Source organism: Plectropomus leopardus, chromosome 10, assembly GCF_008729295.1.
Source record: "Plectropomus leopardus isolate mb chromosome 10, YSFRI_Pleo_2.0, whole genome shotgun sequence".
Lineage (NCBI taxonomy): Eukaryota > Metazoa > Chordata > Actinopteri > Perciformes > Serranidae > Plectropomus > Plectropomus leopardus.
Genome location: NC_056472.1, coordinates 18261004 through 18279691, shown reverse-complemented (window position 1 = coordinate 18279691; position 18688 = coordinate 18261004). Strand labels below are relative to the sequence as shown.

Below are 18688 nucleotides of genomic sequence, written 5' to 3'. Positions count from 1 at the left end.
TGAAATTCCCTGAAGGTGTTCGTAAGATATTGTGTTAATGAGACAAAAAAGGTCACAGGGACTTTAACTTTTGAGCGATGACCGCCAGAAAATAATTAGTTCATTGTTGAGTCCAAGTGGACGTTTGTTTCAAATATGAAGAAATTCCCTCAAGGCGTTTTTGACATATTATGTTCATGAGAATGGGATGGACAACCAGAAGAACAAAATGCAACAGACCTATCACAACTGGGAGAAGTAGTCAGTAGTTGCATTATATATAATAACTACTATATTCGCCCTATGTAGCTAATTACCATTAACCTGTGATTTGGGGCATCATCAGAACAGCAAACTGTATGTGAGTAAAAAAAAGCCACAACATTCAAAATAGGCAAAAGTTTTTTTAAAAAAAGGCCTTCTGCTCCAGACAAAAGAATTTAGTTGAATTTCTCTTACATCCAAATGTGGATGTTTATCATCACATAACAGAGCAGGGCGATTGATGTTGTTACAGTAAGAAACACAAAACTGTAACAGAAAAGAGAGTTTAAGACACAATAAAACTTAAATGATATCTCCACAGTAAAGTGTAAATTTGTGCAAAGGCATCAAGGGCCCCATGCTACATTAGGTTTATTCTTCTCAGCCTCTAACCTAAACACACACACAAAAAAAACAGGGGCATACAACTACTGTATCAATGTGTGCGCTTCCTGAACCCTCTGGCATTCACTAATGCTTCCATAGAAACCTCTGCACCATTCAGTGCTGAGCAAACTGCAACTGATGCAAACAGATTCAGCTGCTGCGCTTTCAATCATGATGTAGCCAGGCTGCTCTGTAGAGCACCGATTATCATAGACATACTGTATTTATGACACAGTCAATACAAAGTCTTTACAATTAAAAAATCTTACCGGTCACAATTCCATAGTTGGGAGCCTCAACAATCGCGCCATAAAACTGGATGATGTTACGGTGGCTGAGGATACTCAGGATTTCAGCCTAAGCAATGAACAGAGAAGAAGACAAACATGACTTATAAGTGATAATGGAGGTCACTATGCAGATATCTTATCATTATATAAGTGCAGTGTTTACCATACATTGGTTTATTTGTGGCCCAACACGATAACAACATTGACCACCACATATTAATTTTCTATTTTTTTCTATTTAAAATGAATAAAATCATGGTCAGTCCCTCCTTGCCTCGCTCCCTCTGTGAATCAGAACACAAATGAGACATGCTAAATGAGATCTGTTGAGCTAACACACCATGCAGTTCCTCTGACCCACTCCCCACCTAGGAGACTACTTTGCAGAGGTGAGAGTGGGCCGCAGGTCTGGAGCAGGACCTTTAGTAGTGCCTGCAGCAATTTGAATTCAGTCGACTCAAACCCAAGCGTTGGATTTGTGTAGCAGCAGCATCAGAAAGTTTGCTAATCCGGCTGAGAATCTGGGCAGTCAAGAATCAGAACCCCAGTGCTAGGGTTTTTCCTGGTTGAATTCGAATTGCTACAGGGTGCCATCACAACCCTGCTAACAGCCAGTGGTACTTTGAGCTTAATGCTAATGGCAGCATGCTAATATGCTGATGCTAAGGAGGTGTAGTGTTTACCATGCTTACTGTTTTAGTTTAGCGTGTTAGCATTTGATGATCAGCACTGAATTAAATGCAAAGAACTGATGGAAATGCCATTAGCTTTGAAGGTAATTGAACACAAACCAAAGTAGTGAACCATCCAACAGACCAACATTGGCATCCCAAGAGCCATGTCATTAATGGGCCTAGAGCAGCAGTTCACAACTGGTCCAGCCACAGGGTCCAGATGTCTCTTTAGTCATTAGTTCAAGGTTCACACATTGGTTAGATTACCATGCATTCAATTTTTCATGTTGGATTAGAGAACAAAGAAATAAAATATATTGCAAGAATTAACAGAAATGGAACTCCAAGATAAAAGCTCTGTGTACTGTACTGCACTTTAACATAAACATTTGGAGTTTTTTTCCAACAAACTTGACATGTCCTCAAGTCATTTGTGGTCCATTCAGAATGGACCCATGACCCACTTTTGGACCAAGACCCACCAGTTTTGAACCACTGGACTAGAGCATATATGCTGTATGTAAGGGATGATGTACAGCGAGCATGTCATTATGGCCAAATGAACCCAGACAGGTTGTTGCATCACTCTGATCAATATTATCGGGGTGATGATCAATGCCAATCAATCAGATCAATGGTGTGTCATAAAATATTGATTTGAATTTGATTTTATTGCTTTAACTAAGTGTTTACGATCAGAACTGCATCCATAACAATGGTCTGTTGTTCAGAAATAACAGACCATAGTGTGCAGTCTACGATCTGTCTCAATCAATCTGAGTATTCAACAAAGCTGTGTAATAAATAACTATAACATACTGGCCTAGAAAGATCACTGTGAAACCTTACCTAGAGTGAACAGCAACCTGACTGAATCAATTCATTTAATTGTAGCCAAACACTGTAATTAAATGAACAATTGCTTCAACGTGAAAGGATTACATTATTATTTTCACTGAACAATCATCTCTCCAACACTTGAGTGAAGTTAAATGGATATCTGTGATCTTTTACAATTTCATAAAAGAAACCATGAATCACTTTCTGAACATCCTATCACACGCCAACAAATGTAATGCAATTTCCCTGAAAAGATTTCAAAGATAATTCTTTTTTTGTCTGTAAGACAATGAGCCTGAGCTTTCAAAGAGATCTCAAGAACTGCTGTAATTGGGCCAAATACATTCTTTCATTTGGCAATACTGTTTCTTTCATGACTGGGGGTGTATAATAACCATGAGTGAGGGGTACAGGAGTCACCACATCCCGCTAAATTGGGTAGCAATTAAGATGATTACTATGCTGACAATTAAAAAGTATATGAAAAGCCCAGGTAATTATGACTCCTACCTCATTTTCAATCTTGAGCAGTTTCTTTATCGCCACCTCTTTGTCCTGGGAGATCCACCTGGCTCGGTACACACTCCCGAAGCTGCCGCCGCCACAGTTCTCGTAGAAGATAATGTCATCGAACTTGATTTGCACGAAGGAGGCACTTGGAGACGACATCTCATAATGACACTCAGCACCAACTCTGCATCTGAGGAGGAGGTCACAAGGAAGGAAGGAAATCTGGTTCACTCAAAGTCCTGCATGTTAAAACAAAGACACTCCTGCTGTGCAAGATGCTTCAAAGAAATGCTTCACTCTGAAACACCCCATTTGAAAGTGTGACTCAGGTTAGACCCCAGGTAGCCATTAAACTCAGGCCATCTGAGGCTAAGTGACAGCTGACTGACTGTATTCCAGTTCTATGGTGCCTAGGGTCGCAACAGTATGAGATTTTATCGTATGATAACAAAAACCTTGCGTTTTCACAATATCACAGCATTACAAAATAATTAACTAAACGAAAGCGAAACAGCAGCCAGCACAAAACATGTTCTGGCCCGATGATGGTTGCCAAATATGGGCCTTATTGGATATTGTAGACACAAGCCTAGCCCAGCTGAGACACCGCAGTTTAATGGAAGGTTAGCCAACGCCAAAAGGTGTTTGGTTTGTTGATTATCGCCAAGTCTGAGCTCTGCTGGGCGTAGACATGGGCCTATCCCTGCTAAGACACGGCTGCCAGAATTGGGCCAGTTTATTCAGCCTCATTCTGGGGCGTCATTGATCCTAAGTCAGGTAAACGGATGTAGCCTGACTTATTTCTTCTGGCATGTTGAGTTTGAGCCAGTGCTGGGCCAGGTCATTTTGGCTACCAGGGATGAGACTCTCACATGACTCTAAAAAGGGCCACTGTGGCTTATTCTGCACGTGGCGTCAGTGTGATATCCCTGGTTTTAGGTCTGTTATTGACTGACCATCTCTTTTCTCTGCTCCACAACATGCTCCTCATTATCAGTACCAGTAAGCAATGAGCTCAGGGTCCAGATTTTGCTTGTATAAGGACGTTGGCATGCTTGGTATGCTGTGATCACGCAGCCAAAGTCACACACTATTCCAGCACGGTCTACTGTGTTCGGTACAAGTAAGGCCACAAGTGGAGAGAGCTTAAAAAAAAAAAAAAAAAAAAAAAAAAAGGACTGTCTCTGAGTGCTTCAAGACAAAAACACAGAGAAAACCTCATATTCTCTCAGGTCATAAATGCATTATTATATAAACTCACAAAACTAGAGTCCACACAGATTGATTATCCCATCCTTTCGTTTGTTCGTAACAGCATAAAAGCATCTTGTAAAAGACTTAATTTCATCATTACAGGAAATTGTAGCTCTGTTATTGTTCATAGGTTTCCCATTTCAAGCTGTGCAATTATGGCTTTTAAAAGGCTGTTACCTGGGTCTTCATTGGGATTGCTATCCATCCCAGCAGGAAATGCCTCCATTGTCACAAAGGGGGGGCCCATTGCTTTCAACTGATTTACAGGTATTCATTCTATACTTAGCCTTACAGCAATCTGCTCAGTGGACCAGCTCACAGTATTGTCTGTCCACTCCAGAAGCCTGGGTTACTGGGATATGGTAGCACTCCTTCCTGCCAGTTCTCACCTAATAGCAAACACTGTAACAACAACAGCCTGATAGCCATATGTCAAACCTCAGCTAGCTGATGTAATCAAAACTAAATGAAAAATAAATCACACAAAGCTAGCAGATAGTAAGGCAACAATACTCAACCTACAGCCCGTGGGCCAAATCTGCCCCCACCCCCACCAGTTTCTAATTCACAATAAACATAAAGTAATTCACACTGGGATTTGTTTTTGTACGTTTAGTAGCCAATACATTAGGTGTCAGAGTGCGTAAAACAGCATCAAAACAGAGCTTGTTTATCAAAAACAGTGCCAGTCCTAAAAACCTAGAACTGTTCTAAAATCCTACAAGCTCCTAAAATCCCAGAAATGTTCTGAAATCCTAGAAACATCCCAAAATCCTAGAATTGTCCTAAAATACTACAAATATTCTGAAATCCTAGAAACGTGCTGATACCCTAGGTATGCTATAAACTTGCTAAAAGCCTAGAAATATCCGAAAATCCTAGAAACGTCCTAAAATATTAGAAATGTCCTAAAATCATAGAAACGCTCTAAAATCCTAGAAACTTGCAAATATCCAATAAACTTGTCAAAGACCTAGAAATGTGCAAAAACCATAGAAACACGGGTTGCTGAGACTGGTCTCTGGCCTGCGGTCATTTTTGCAAAAGTTGCCCACAAGCAAAGCAAATTGAGTTTCCCTGTAGCAGGGTGACAGTCAGCAGCTCGACATGTTCAGATGTTACTATCACAAGCTTAAATAGTAATCAATGGTTTGACAGTGCATGGTTAAATATTGATAAGGCTCTTTTGTGGCTTAGATTATTGGGGGAATCTGCATGGAGCGTATAGATACACAAAAAGACATAATGGACTGCAAACATTTCACAATGAAAACGCCTAAGGCATGGTTTACTGTATCAACAACTAAGGGAGTGGTAAATAATGTACATCACTGTCGCTTTCAGTATTACTATGACTGTATTTATTACATTTTTACGGAAGTCCTAGATAAACACTGCTTTATGCTTTAGCCTACATCCCCAAAATAAGAGCAAGCCGGTACAGATATCATGCGTCCTGTCGCTACATTAACGAGCTGACCATTAGACTAACTGTTCTCACTCACATGGGTGTCAGTGAGCTACCGTGTCAAAACTGTGGCGAACTTTTACACTCTGACATTAGTAAACATACTTACCGACATGAAGTGTGAAGTTTTCCTCTTCAGAGCAGCTCGTACAGACGCTGAATAAGAAAATGGGAAAAGTTCAGAGTTCCGGGAAATCTCATGTGACGTTTTTTAACGTCTCCACTCTCTACGCGGTTGTTTTACTGGTTGCACAACTTCTTCCAGCAGCAGTCAACACAGAGTGAACTGGAATCTCGGTCATGATACTGATGGCAACAGCTCCTCCCGCCGGACCAAAGTGGGACACACTCGTAAATCCTCCAATGTTGTTTTTCTGTCCTAGGACGGCGGTGACTATGCCTGCTCCGCGGACCTGGCGAAGTCCCCACAAAAATGTCGTGTAAAACGACAGTTTTGTGTTGCCCTAGCAACAGAACACCCCGATTACTTCCTTGTTTGTGAACTCAAACAGCAAACTATACAATTTTTAACATGCTATTATTGGAAACAGTGTATTGATGAATGGCTAAAGAGAACAATAATGCCAAACGATGCACAAATACGTCTAAAATATTTAATACTTTCAGCACACAAAATGTTTTCAGACATTTACCATAAAGAGAAATGTGCTCACATGAATAAAAAGGCAAACAATCATAATAACTCTTTGCATGCTGATGTCAAAATAAAAATTTGTGTACAGTTTACAACACGTAAGAGTCTCACAAACTTAAATATGTATAAATATTGTTTGATACAAAAGATACGAAACAACTGAATATCAGAAATATCAAGAGTTTGCATTTTTCAAGCATCACATAGTGTTTGCGTCTGAAATGTTAATCTTATGGATGAGTTCCCCCAAAGATTTTTAGTTCCTTCAATTGTTGTTCTTGTGTGACTTGGAGATGATGGTGCAGCGCTGTGATATGAGAGGTACTTCAACCGCAAACAGTTACTGTTGTTAAAGTATCACAAATTACTGTAATAAAAGGCTTAACAAGTCAGGCATCTGAAACAATATCTCATGATCTAATACACCATTAGGTCCTTCACTGCCTGTGTTGGAGTAAATTCATCCCAACACAAGCATGTGTCATGTCGTGAAGCAGCATCAGAGTGTAACATTTCTGTCCCTGAGTGGTTTCAAGACCTGCGGGGCTCGAGTCCGTGAGACAGCTGAGTTAGCGTCCTTTGGTTGTCGATCACGTTAAGCTGACGAACATAAGTCCGAACTTCTGGGTGGTTCTTGCTGGCTAGAGGTGAATCTGGACCTTATTTAATTGGAAGGATGAGTAGAAATGTTTTAATGTCATTCCCCTAAAACTTCAACAGAGAACTGGGGTTTAATTTAATTGCATAATTTCATATTTAACTGTTTGATAAATTATCCCTATTTTCATCTCTATGAAATAAAATTTTGAGATGCACACTCACTGAACGGCTGGCTCCTGCAGTATCTCACTATCTTCACCGTGTTTGCGATCATCCGCTGAAAAAAAAAAAAAACTATAATCAGCAACAGATCTTAACAATTAACTGAGTGGCTATAAATAGATTTACACCCACTGTTAAGATAACAATCTGCACCATCAGAGCCTCACCATTTTCTCAAAATTGACCAAATAGTCGATAAACGTCTTGTTGCCCTCATGAGTGAATGTCATGTCTGGAAAAGTCCAATTGTTGAGATGGTTAAAGTTGTTGAAGAAGCAATTCAACAACAGATCAATTGTGTCAGAAAATTATGTTGAACCAAAAGTAAACTGTTGTCAAATAAAAACCTCTGACCTTTGATCAGCAGTGGCATGAAGGGAATGATGGGAGGCTCCAGCTTGGCAACTGTCAGTCGGTACGCCCGGTGATTCCTGGACGGGTCCTGTGGAAACAATCACACTGTTCTGAGATCTGCCGTCACTGTGTGAAACAGATCCATCACAGTGCCAGCAGAGGATGATGCTGCTAAACCCACATCTGACCAGCTGACAGTGCAAAATATGTCGATAATGAGCAGAAAAAACAAAACAGAGAATGGAGACACTCTGATGCAAAAAATGAGTTCTTTCAACTTACCATGAAGTTTTCAAATTCCCCGTAAAACTTCTTGAATTTGCTGGGAAGTTTCTGTTAAAACAGACAACACTCAAAGTTAACCTGCAGTTAGAATAGGAATAATTTTAAACTGTTGTAGTACTTGACACTGGTCTCAAGACCTCTTTCTGAAGGTGTCAGTCTCATCTAAATCAACAGCAATTTTATTGGGATTGGGATCCAGGTGGTTCTTTCTACTTTTACTGTGGGTGGTAGAGGGCTCTAAAAAAAATTTGTGCAGGTCCCGGAGGTTAAGTAACATAAAGGATGGAGAATCAACAAGTGAAGCGGAGAAGACGATAAAAGCAGGAAACAACATTACAAAAGAAAGGCAAGACAAGTCAGACATTTGGAGGAATTTCTCAGGAATATTAAAGATAATAACACTGACTCCAGAGACACCCGAATAACTGTAATTATGAATCTAATTTTGTACTAGAGTGTAATTTTGCTACAGGTGCGGCATCTTTATACCATAGTAAAAAAAATGTATTCCCTGTGGGACGCGAGAAGACTCCATTGATAATCAATCTATTGTACAGGCATCTATGGTGAGAATAATTAACACTCTGCCGGTGGTAATTGTCAGAAGTCCAGTGGGAGTGGGCAGTTTTAGGACAACAGTCCCGTGCAGGGCTTCATGGTCTTGTCCTAGTCTTGGACAAAAAGAACTCTTAATTTACCTTTTAGACCAATCAAGATCACAACCCCGGGGAAGCGACTAAATCGCCTGTGCACTGTCTGATTTATTTTTTAATATCATTACTGTGATTGGATTAAAATTCATGCTTCAAATGCAAACAATAACTTGACTTGTTTCTGATTTAAATTTTTTTGTTACTGTTATTGGCTGTCACCCTGCCCACCTTCACACGCACTTTGAAAAAGTGAACATGGGAGTCAGAGAAAGAGGTTGTGGCTATCGGGGCACAAATATCAGCCAAATAGTAAGTACTAAAATGTGGCTACCTAAAAGAAATCTTCATTTGCTTTCTGTGGGTGTTTTTTTTTTTTTTTTTTTTTGTAAACAGGGATCTTGCTATTGTTTACATGTTCCTTATTTTATTGTTTAAGTGCCATCATGTTGTGTGGGACTCGCAGTCTTGGTCATAACTTGGTCTTGCTTTTGGTGGTCTTCACTAAATCACTGATTTTGACAAAGACAGGTACTCACCTCCCAGGTCTGACTCAACCTGCACACTGCTGGGTTACTCAGTCCCATGATGATAGCAAAAAAGGAGTTCAGATTCCTGTAGTCCTTGCAGCTTTGTCAGAAAAAAAATGAAACTTTACATCACAGTAATAAATTAACATAACAGTAAGCTGACTCTAAGAAACACAGAACAGACAATGAGCTTGTTTCATTGTCTGTTCTGGTCAGGTCCACTTACTGAGCAGCAATCTTGATGAACTTCTTGAGAAGCTGCACCCTCTTGCTGAGCTGAGAACACAGACACATCTCTGTGATCACCCAAAACTGGATTTCATTAAACCTTCTCAGGAACAGGTCCAGATTCACTGTGGTTTTCTTGAAGTTTTGCCTCCCAAATGTGTGGTAGATGAGTTCAAGCTGTTAAACACCAAAAAAAAGAAACACTTCTTGTAAACAAAATAGTGCATCAATTGAAAGTCAACCAAATTAAATAAGCTTCAAATCATGCTTTAACATCAATGCACATAACTCAGTTCTGTTAGTGCACCTGTTTTTTTCACAAGCATACCTCATGTACACAGTGAAAAAGCTCCCAGTCATAGGAAGTCATGTGGTAAGCCACATCCTTAGAGCTCATCAGCTCAAAGCTGGCCAGCAGTCCTGTAGAGGAACCCTCCTGCTCAGGTAAAGGAGTCTAGGACACAAGAAATGACTGGCTTTTAATTCTTGTTTTAAAACATGAAGTAAGGTCTGCATACTGTGGATCCTTTAAGTGCAATTTCGTAGCACATCCACAAGTGACATTTCTAGGTAATGTTCTTCTTCAGACAGGAATTTTTGTTTTGCAATTAAAAAAAATCATGCAAAGATCAAGAGAGGCGTCTTCTTGTGACAAAAAGATGAGCCAAAATGCATGAAGAGCTAAAAAAAAAAGGCAAGATGGCAGTTGAGCTACTTCCAAGAGTAAATATTATTGTTTGACTTTAGGATCATTCATGCTTAATGTCAGATACATATACAAACAAGGATGGAGCCCTCTGTCCGTACTTTGTGTTCATTACATCCATATTTGTGTCCGTTTTCTGAAAGCTTAGGGATACAGATGAAATGCAGCATTACCATCGGAGATTGTGGGGACAGCTGAAACGGACATATCTATACGTACGTACGTAAACTAAGTATAAATGAGGCCTTACAATAAATACACAAAAAACACTTACATGTACACATCTAAATAATCTGCTAGGTTGCTTAAAAAACTAGCATGGAAATTTGCAGAAAATAGTGTGAAGAAAGTGTTTCAGAGATGTACGGCTATGCATAAGGTTTCAGTGAGCCCTCTGTTATATGATGAGAAAGTGCTGTGTGATTACAGATCAACCCACCAAAGAATCCAACTGATCCCTCCTGCAGGCAAACAGCCGCCCGTTTATGCTGACAGTGGAGAACACTGAAATATCATTGGGCTTGAAGATGACTTTCTCTGTAGAACAAAAAACAAAACACACTGTAACAAATTGAGAGCATGCAAAAACACTAAACTACAATCGTGAACATGGTAAACACTGTACCTGCCAAACACCAGTTTGTTAGCATTGTTAATCGGAGCAAGTTAGTACGCTGATGTTAGCATTTAGTTCACAGTGCTCCTAGTGTTGCTGTAGACCAGGGATATTCAATTTTCTTTGCACAGAGGCCACTTGTGCAAAATGACAAGGGGCCAGGGGCCAGGTAACAAATAAACATTATATTAGCTCAGACCGCTGTTGGAGGTTCACAGGAGATCCTTCCGCGGTTTCTTAGCTCTGTGTTTAATGCTCTTTGGCCCCTTATTTACATTAACAGTAGAGCTGGGCAATAAAACCATATTCATATTGTGATACGGAACGAGATATCATCTTGGATTTTGGATATCATCATATCATATGTGTTGTCTTAAACTGGTTTTAAAGGCTGTATTACAGTAAAGTGATGTAATTTTCTGAACTCAGGAGATTGCTCTATTATTTGCCTTTACTGTGGCTGATACAATTAATTGATTAGTTGTCAACTATTAAAATAACTACCAACTAATTTGGCAATTGATTAATCAGACTGAGTAAATGATTTATTTTTTAAAGTAAGAATTCTCTGTTTCCAGCTTATTCAATATGAAAATTAGCAAACTGCATATATTTGGGTTGGGGACAAAACAAGACATTTAGGAACTTTATCTTGGGCTATTATAATGAGTTGCAGTATCAAACTTAACCCACTTAGTCATTATATCTACACTATTGATGATATAATATACAGAAAATCTCATTGTGTAAATGTTTTGTGAAAGCACAGTGAACCTACAAAATTGCCATAATATTGATACCAGGGTATCTGCTAAAAAAAATATTGGGATATTAATTTTCTCCATACTGCCCAGCTCGAAATAACAGTACAAAATATCCCAATGTGATTCAATTTATTTTCAGAGAAAATTAAAAAATGGTCAGCGGGCGAGTATCATAGCTGTTGATACTTAGCTGTTGTTTTGTTGTTGTTTGGTTTTTTTTTTATAATATGTCTTTATCTGCTGATGCCTTTATATCCTACCCAAACTGGTTGAGGTGGTTCTTAAGTCTTACTCTGACACAGAGGAATGTTGATGGTATCAACAACATCTTAGATCATTATATTATTATAATGTGCTATCTTTCCCTCTCTCATGCTACCTTTACCGTGAAAGCTAGAGGCAGTCATGATTTTTCCTTGCAAGGTTTAAGTTCATTGGATACAGTATATAAACTGTATAATAATGAGCTCGAGCAGGAGAGTAGCAATAGATCTGTATCTGTTTACTTGGCCTCAATAAGGAAAAGTGCAAGGTCAAGTGTGAGTAAGAGCTGCATTAGCGCTTTCTGGCAGAGACAATGGAACATCGTACAGTAAGGAGCACCAACAGCCTCGTGCTGAATGTCATGAGAAAAACTGAGCTCAGGTTTTTTTTCAAGCTGAGGCCATTCACAGTCCACAACAGGCAGATAATTTCTCACTAAATCAGCCGGGGGTTCATTAGTATATCACCCTGCTTGGGCTCTCCCTTGTGCCGCCTCCAATCATTTGATTAACGCGTAGCTGTTGGCGCTCTCACCTCCTGCCGAACTGAGGTTGACCAGGAGCAGGTCCTCTGCCGACCCCAGCTTGTCGGCCACGGCACCGATGACCTCCCTGACTGAGGCAGCCACAGGGACACGGATCGTTGTGTAGGTGTGGTCACAGCAGTAGACTTTGAGCAGAACTGGAAGTGTAAATCAGAGCAAATATGAGACTGTCAGCAAGAAGGAAAGAAGGAGCGGCAGGACTGCAAAGTTGGAGGCAGTTGAATTATTGCACTAGTTTCAAAAATAAGGGTCAAATCAGAGGGGGCAAGGGATGATTTTAAAAAAAGAGCAAACTATACTTTTTAAAAACTTTTCTCTAATCTTTAGTTTTACCTAAATAAAACAACACATATTAACATATAACATATAACGTTAACATATTAACATATATTAAGAGGTCATGATTCACTCAGTCAAAGCTTCTCATGTCCAACAACATTCAATGAGAGCTGACTTTGATTAAGCATATGCAAACATTACATTTCCATGTGTGTGACTAGAGTAGAATACCAATGACTCATTTCGTCTTACTCAGAAGTAAAAACCACATTAAAAAAGGAAATCCGTTCTGTCTACAGAACTGGGCTTCCTGGAGCCTGGAGTTTCATACAGCTGATATAATGTTACAGGGACAGACAGCTAGCCTGGTAAGACCATTCGGATGACGAGAGCTCAACATTGTATTTCTCTCCCTATAACAGTCAGGATTCGCTGCCACCCAAAACACTTTCAGTGGGCATGAGTTACTCACTTTGACAGACAAACTCTTTCAGCCAATCCTGACACTAGCATTAGCGTCTGCTCCTCTACTACACAAATACGTTGTCAGTTAGACAGTAATGGTCTAAAAAATGCAATTCATGTATATTTACCCTTTGTTTGTGACGTGTACCTCGTCGACAGCAATCCCCATGAGGTTTTTGCGATACACTGGCATTGCCAGCATATTTCACCATTTCTCATTCAGCAGCCACCTGCCTCTGGACTGCTGAATCCCAGCTGGCAGTGTCCTTGTTTTATGTCCAAAGCTTTGTGAACTAGGACTGGACCTAAATATTCAGGTATTCCTTAACTGGGTAGGTATTCAGCTTTCAATTAAGGCGTTCGGTTTTTCTTTTTTTTTTTTCCCCAGAGCAATAATGCCATTTCAGTGTTTGTGATCCTGCTGCTAGCCCTGTAACACACACAGTGACAGGAATGATCATTGTACCTAATGTTTATTAACAGGACAGAGGGCTTTTTTTTTTTTTTTTATAAAATGTTACAACTGCTGACAAGCAGTCCGAGGCTCACGGGGCTGGCTCTTATGCAACACTGAAGCTCCGTGGCGCACACCGTCTCTGTGTCACCTGACACGCTGAAACGGTTGGGGTCAGGATCCCATCTCTCCCTCACCTCCCTCATACATGAAGCCCATGATCTCTTCCAAAGCTGATGGTGAAGCAATGAAGCGCATGACCTCCCTCACTTTATGGAAAGGCACTGGGGCCCATCATCATCGGGATGGTCTTACCAGGCTAACAGACAGCAGTGTGTAGCAACACTCGTACTGTTTAGACTTAAGGAAACACATCTTTTACTCACTTTCATCATTACTCTTGATGGGCTGACGTTTCTGAAGCTTCTCGTCTCCCATACTAAACTGCCGCAGTAGGACTTTGTGCTGTAACAAAGTTTAAAAGATTCAGAGATCATGACAGTTTTGCACAGTAACAAAGTAAGCAATAAGTTAAATATACACATAAACTTTAATTTTGAAGAAAAATAGTCAGCATTACCTTTTTCTGTGACACTCTGGCATCTTCAGTGCTGAAGTGTGGAAAAATAAGCAATAATTAAGCTTAAGTTACATGTTTGTTCATCTACCAATACAACTTAACCTTTGCTTGTTAATACAAACTGAAAAAAACAGATGCCCTGCATTAGGATTAAGATTCATTCATTCACTTACTTTCTCTTCACACTTCTGTCCAGTTCTGTTAGTTGATCCCTGAGGGCAGGAATTGCTTTGGCATCATTAGATACTGCCACGAGAAACTCCTGCAAAACATATCATATGGCATATCTATGAATCAGAGTCTGGGACAGGATTGTCTGCACATGGTGCCCGAGCCGGCAGCTCGCAGTTAACAGTGCTACCTGAAAAAATAGTGCTAATAACTGCAACAGTGCTAAAAGAGCTAAATGTTAACCTGCAGGGGGGGAGGAGGGTGGGCATCATGCACAAAAACATAGACACATCAGCATTAAGTGTTTTATAAGCACGGTGCAGATTAACAGTGATTAGCTAGCCAGTGGGACACACTCACATGCACCACAGCAGAGTCCTGCAAGACCCAAACCGGCACAGTGACATGCAATACTGCAGCTGCCACCCACACATATGACCAACTAAGCTCTGCAAGATCGACACAAGCTCTCTAACTGGTACCGAAAGTCCCATAATAACCATTTGCAGAACAAATAATTTGGTCAAACAGCAAGTGAAGTAATCATTTTGGGCCACTTTACACAAGTGAAACTAAGATATTATTTTCATTCATTCATTTTTAGGAAATACAATATAAACTGATATTTTTGGCTGACTCTTAGAAATAAATTAAACAAAATACCACCCACAAATCACCTTTTTTGTGGGGCATCTGCTGAGTACCTGACCTGATGCAGGACCCAGCGGGACAGTTTACCACAACAACAAACAGCGCTTGCAACACACAACACAACACACACATAGGGAGCATTACTTCATTCTCTGCTCAAGTCATCATTACTCCACAGTATCAGTTTATAGTAAATAGTGGTTTGCTGCTATATTACAGCTATGAAGCGTCAAATACATCTCCTTTAATGTGATCCAAATCTAGAGGCTGACCTCTATGAAAGCCATAGAGACGTCCTCCTCCTGCAGGTGATCTCCATGTACAGCAGCCCACTGCATCACCAGACGGATCACCCTGCGCTTGTTGTTGAGTGTGTAGTCCAGCTTCTCCTGCTCAGAGCCCTGAGAAGCCTGGGCATGGTAGGTGCACAGCAGTTAAAGATCAAAATATTGTAAGCAGAGCAGAGAGGAAGAGGGTTTTTTTAAGCTCAGTTTCACATTTAACCACATTACGTAACACAGCGCTAAAAGGATATTGGGCCATCAACACTGGACACAGCTGACTGTTTGGGATGAAGACACAGTGCATGAGCACAAAGTCATCTATGGCCGAGTCTGTGACAAAAACAGAGAGATGGTTATGTCAAACACCTGCGTAAGAGCAGATCAAAGAGCATCCAGAGCCATGAGGCCTTGATCTGCAAGGCACTGCCTCTGTCACCTCTGCAAGAAAAAAGATCAGCTCTGTGACGTGTGGCTAATTATAGATAAGAACAAACAGGTCAGGGCAGAGCAGCAGGCCGAGGACGTACAAAGAGAATACTGCACAGAAGAAAACCCTTAAATGATCATCACACTGATAGATCATATTAGAGGCATTAATCTGAATGCTGCATGCTGAGCAGTACCTGACTCCGTGAATTGAGAATCCAATCGCATCATTTCGAGGAGGTGCTCCAAAATCTTCTCCGGGGTTCCCGACATTACCTTGTATCTGGAGCAACACAGGATAAAACACACCCTTCACTAATCAAGAAACACTGGCTCTTAGTGCTCTGTGACACCTCGATGGCCCTCCACTGATTTGTCTTACTCCAACATGTGTCTGTGATTGCTTCATTTGATAACAATCCTATTTACAATCACAGGGTTCTCGGCCCGGCTCAAGATTAAGGGGAGTCTGGGCTAAGAGCTGTCAGAGAAGCCAAAATAAAAATGTCGGGGCATCTTCTCTGTGAAGGGGAATCAACACAGTCCAGCCTCGGTCGTTTTCATTAGTTGATAACAGCACAAGAGGGAGCTACACGACACGTGTTGTGTCTCCCCCACAGTCTTGACACTCTCGTGTGTGAGGAGCCGAGTTGATTAGAGGGCGACCCCGAACAAGTAATTGTGACATGCCAGGTTTTCTTTTTCCCCTGGGAGCCAGGGCCATCGTTACCATTAATGTGTCTCTCTATATTACAGCGACCGTGGTGCGGTGACAGATGCCCCTTTTAAGATAACGCTTGTTGGCTGCAGTGCACAGGATCGTGCACACACGACCAGGAAGCATTTTTATCTGCTGGTCACACTGACTGTTTACAGTCCAGTACTCACCAGAAACTTGTGATGTTTTTAAGGATAAAGCTGGTGTTGTTATTTTTATTTTTTGTTGTCAACAAATCTGGCAAAAAAACAACAACAAAGTATTATCTGTGTAGCCAAATATGTTCTCCCCTCAAGAAACAGTTAAAACATTTAGAGTAAATTAGCCACATTCAGAGCTCCCACACATTTTCTTTGCCAAAATATATACATATATAAATATATACAATAACACTTAATAACCATTCACAACATATAACAGAATTGGTGGTAAATTTGAATCCTAGTTTGAATTGCAATCAAAGTGTCTTAAGGCTTAACAAATCACCTACTGATTATAACAGGGTTTTACTACATGTTAATCCATTGTCTTTTTATACAACAGCCTGTTACACAACTTTTACCTACGGGTGCTATAGTTTGAGACTAACCATTTATTCAATATTTAAAAAAATGCTTCTAAATTGTGAACTGGGAAACTTAAAGTGTTGCCATTTTAACAAGCACATGTCAATCACAAATAAGATGTTCAACGCACATATTCTTACACGCTGCATTTAAACATGAGTGACATGCAGTGCAGTGGATTGTGGGTACATTTACTTGTAATGGGAGGACGAGGCTCCATGGGTGGAGGTGCGACTGTTGCTGAGACTCTTCTCTAACACCAGAACATCCTGACCGTGCTCCTTCAGACGCACAGTGTTGGCCTCCACGTCCTACGCACGCACACGCACACGCACACGCACACGCACACACACACACACACACACACACACACACACACACACACACACACAGAGAGAGTATACAATAAAGGACGAGCAACAAGCTGCGCAAGCTAAACAGATATAATGATGTTTACAACACTGGAAAGTTGTGTGTACTTTTATCTGAGCCTGTTTCTGATTTAGTCAATATGAGCTGTCTCTTCCATAACTAGCTGAGAACAGCACGTCACCAAGTGAACACAATGTTTACACCATCACAAAATTGCAGAGGTTTGACTCGCTGTCATTTTCCCTGTTGCAGAGAGAGCGGCATTATGTCAACAGGTTCTGGTCACTGAGCAGAGTGGATTAGTTGGCTTGTCCGCTGTGCAGTCAGCACACAGCCACACTAACCACAGCAAGCAGGGGGCTTAAACAAAGTTCCTGAAAATGCAATGAAGCCAAATCATATTTTGTGAGCCTTAACACCGTCTCGTGTGGTGATTGTTACTCTATAAACAATGTTTACTTTATTGATGAGAGATCAAAAACAAAAAAATTCTAGATTATTTAGACACTGGATTAATTCTATTCTAATGAGGTAGCAGTTTGGTCAACCCTTTGAAACCCCTTTGATTTCTTTTGAAATCATTAGCAGATAGAAAAAAGCAACTAAATTGGACATGGCCCAAAAATCAGCAAAAATAATTGGAAAAAAAGAGGTTACAATAAAATTACCCGAAAATAAGAAAAAAAGTTAAAAAAAAACAAAACACAAAAAAGGTAAAGTAAATTACATAAAATAAGTATTGAAGATGCATATTCATTTTATATATTATATTACATTTGCAATAATAAAGTTTTCTGTACATTTTTGGATAATCCACTCCACTTTTTCAAAACAAACACATTTTGAGGTAATTTTCTTGTCAAAGTTTACTAATTTCTTGCAATTTGTGGAACATTTCTTTCCAAGTTGATCATTGCCTCTTTTGCCCATGTTTTTGAGAGAAATCAAACCAATTTGCTCAGGTTTCAAAGAGTCAAATTGCTTGTGAAAGGCACCTGAATTCAGCATAAAAAAACTGATATCGATCCAGGTTTCAAAGGATTAAACCCCTGAACAAGAAGCGGCTTTCGGTGGGGTCAGTTGTCACAGTCTCATTTTGTACAGCAAAGTTAAAAATGACACATTCTTGAGCCTGAATTTTAGGAGACAGATAGAGACACTGCATTATTTAGTGGAAGAGTGCAACCATAAAAATTAGGAGCCTTGGGTTTAAATATTTAAGTTGAATTATTTACAGTTGTTATTATCAGTACAATTATACAATTATCATAACATGTTTTATATTTTGATGACTGAGCTAATGTGTGCAGAGGGCTGGGGTATTATCTCAAGGGACACAGTACATAACTTTTGTAGCTGCATTGCTGAGTTTCTACCAACAGAGGGCACTACAGCTTTTTTTAAAATGTAACAGTAAAACCATCAGAAGATATTTGACAGAAACTAACCCTCAGAATCCTGTTGAAGTCCTCCTTGTCAACTCTCAGGAAGTGGCAGTTGTCCTCTCGCAGGACAATAGAGGCAGCGCGGGGGGCGTCATTGACAAGAGCAAGCTTTCCAAAGTCATCTCCCTCGTGAAGAGTGCAAACGACGCCCTGCGTCACACACAAAGTGAGCGGTTACTTGCCAATAAATTAA

General features: G+C 40.2%; 2 protein-coding genes across 5 annotated transcripts in view; both read right to left on the bottom strand.

The window, feature by feature from the left end:
- zak (sterile alpha motif and leucine zipper containing kinase AZK) overlaps nucleotides 1-5920 on the bottom strand; it is a 30382-nt gene extending 24462 nt beyond the window's left edge. The window contains exons 1-3 of the mRNA XM_042494483.1: nucleotides 5776-5920; nucleotides 2945-3134; nucleotides 900-987 (exon numbers count right to left, since the gene is read on the bottom strand). Coding sequence (XP_042350417.1) covers nucleotides 900-987; nucleotides 2945-3103 — 247 coding nt within the window. The 5' untranslated portion in view covers nucleotides 3104-3134; nucleotides 5776-5920. The remainder of the gene's footprint in view (nucleotides 1-899; nucleotides 988-2944; nucleotides 3135-5775) is intronic.
- A 359-nt stretch (nucleotides 5921-6279) lies between these two features.
- rapgef4a (Rap guanine nucleotide exchange factor 4a) overlaps nucleotides 6280-18688 on the bottom strand; it is a 48668-nt gene continuing 36259 nt past the window's right edge. For all 4 annotated transcript variants that reach the window (XM_042494278.1, XM_042494280.1, XM_042494279.1 and 1 more), the window contains 18 exons: nucleotides 18499-18645; nucleotides 16874-16989; nucleotides 15592-15677; nucleotides 15220-15298; nucleotides 14957-15107; nucleotides 14036-14124; nucleotides 13863-13893; nucleotides 13669-13747; nucleotides 12075-12221; nucleotides 10336-10433; nucleotides 9519-9644; nucleotides 9189-9367; nucleotides 8972-9062; nucleotides 7780-7830; nucleotides 7498-7585; nucleotides 7311-7375; nucleotides 7144-7198; nucleotides 6280-6980 (listed from right to left, as the gene is read on the bottom strand). In XM_042494278.1, the coding sequence (XP_042350212.1) occupies nucleotides 6853-6980; nucleotides 7144-7198; nucleotides 7311-7375; nucleotides 7498-7585; nucleotides 7780-7830; nucleotides 8972-9062; nucleotides 9189-9367; nucleotides 9519-9644; nucleotides 10336-10433; nucleotides 12075-12221; nucleotides 13669-13747; nucleotides 13863-13893; nucleotides 14036-14124; nucleotides 14957-15107; nucleotides 15220-15298; nucleotides 15592-15677; nucleotides 16874-16989; nucleotides 18499-18645 (1806 nt within the window). In that variant the 3' untranslated portion in view covers nucleotides 6280-6852. The remainder of the gene's footprint in view (nucleotides 6981-7143; nucleotides 7199-7310; nucleotides 7376-7497; nucleotides 7586-7779; nucleotides 7831-8971; nucleotides 9063-9188; nucleotides 9368-9518; nucleotides 9645-10335; nucleotides 10434-12074; nucleotides 12222-13668; nucleotides 13748-13862; nucleotides 13894-14035; nucleotides 14125-14956; nucleotides 15108-15219; nucleotides 15299-15591; nucleotides 15678-16873; nucleotides 16990-18498; nucleotides 18646-18688) is intronic.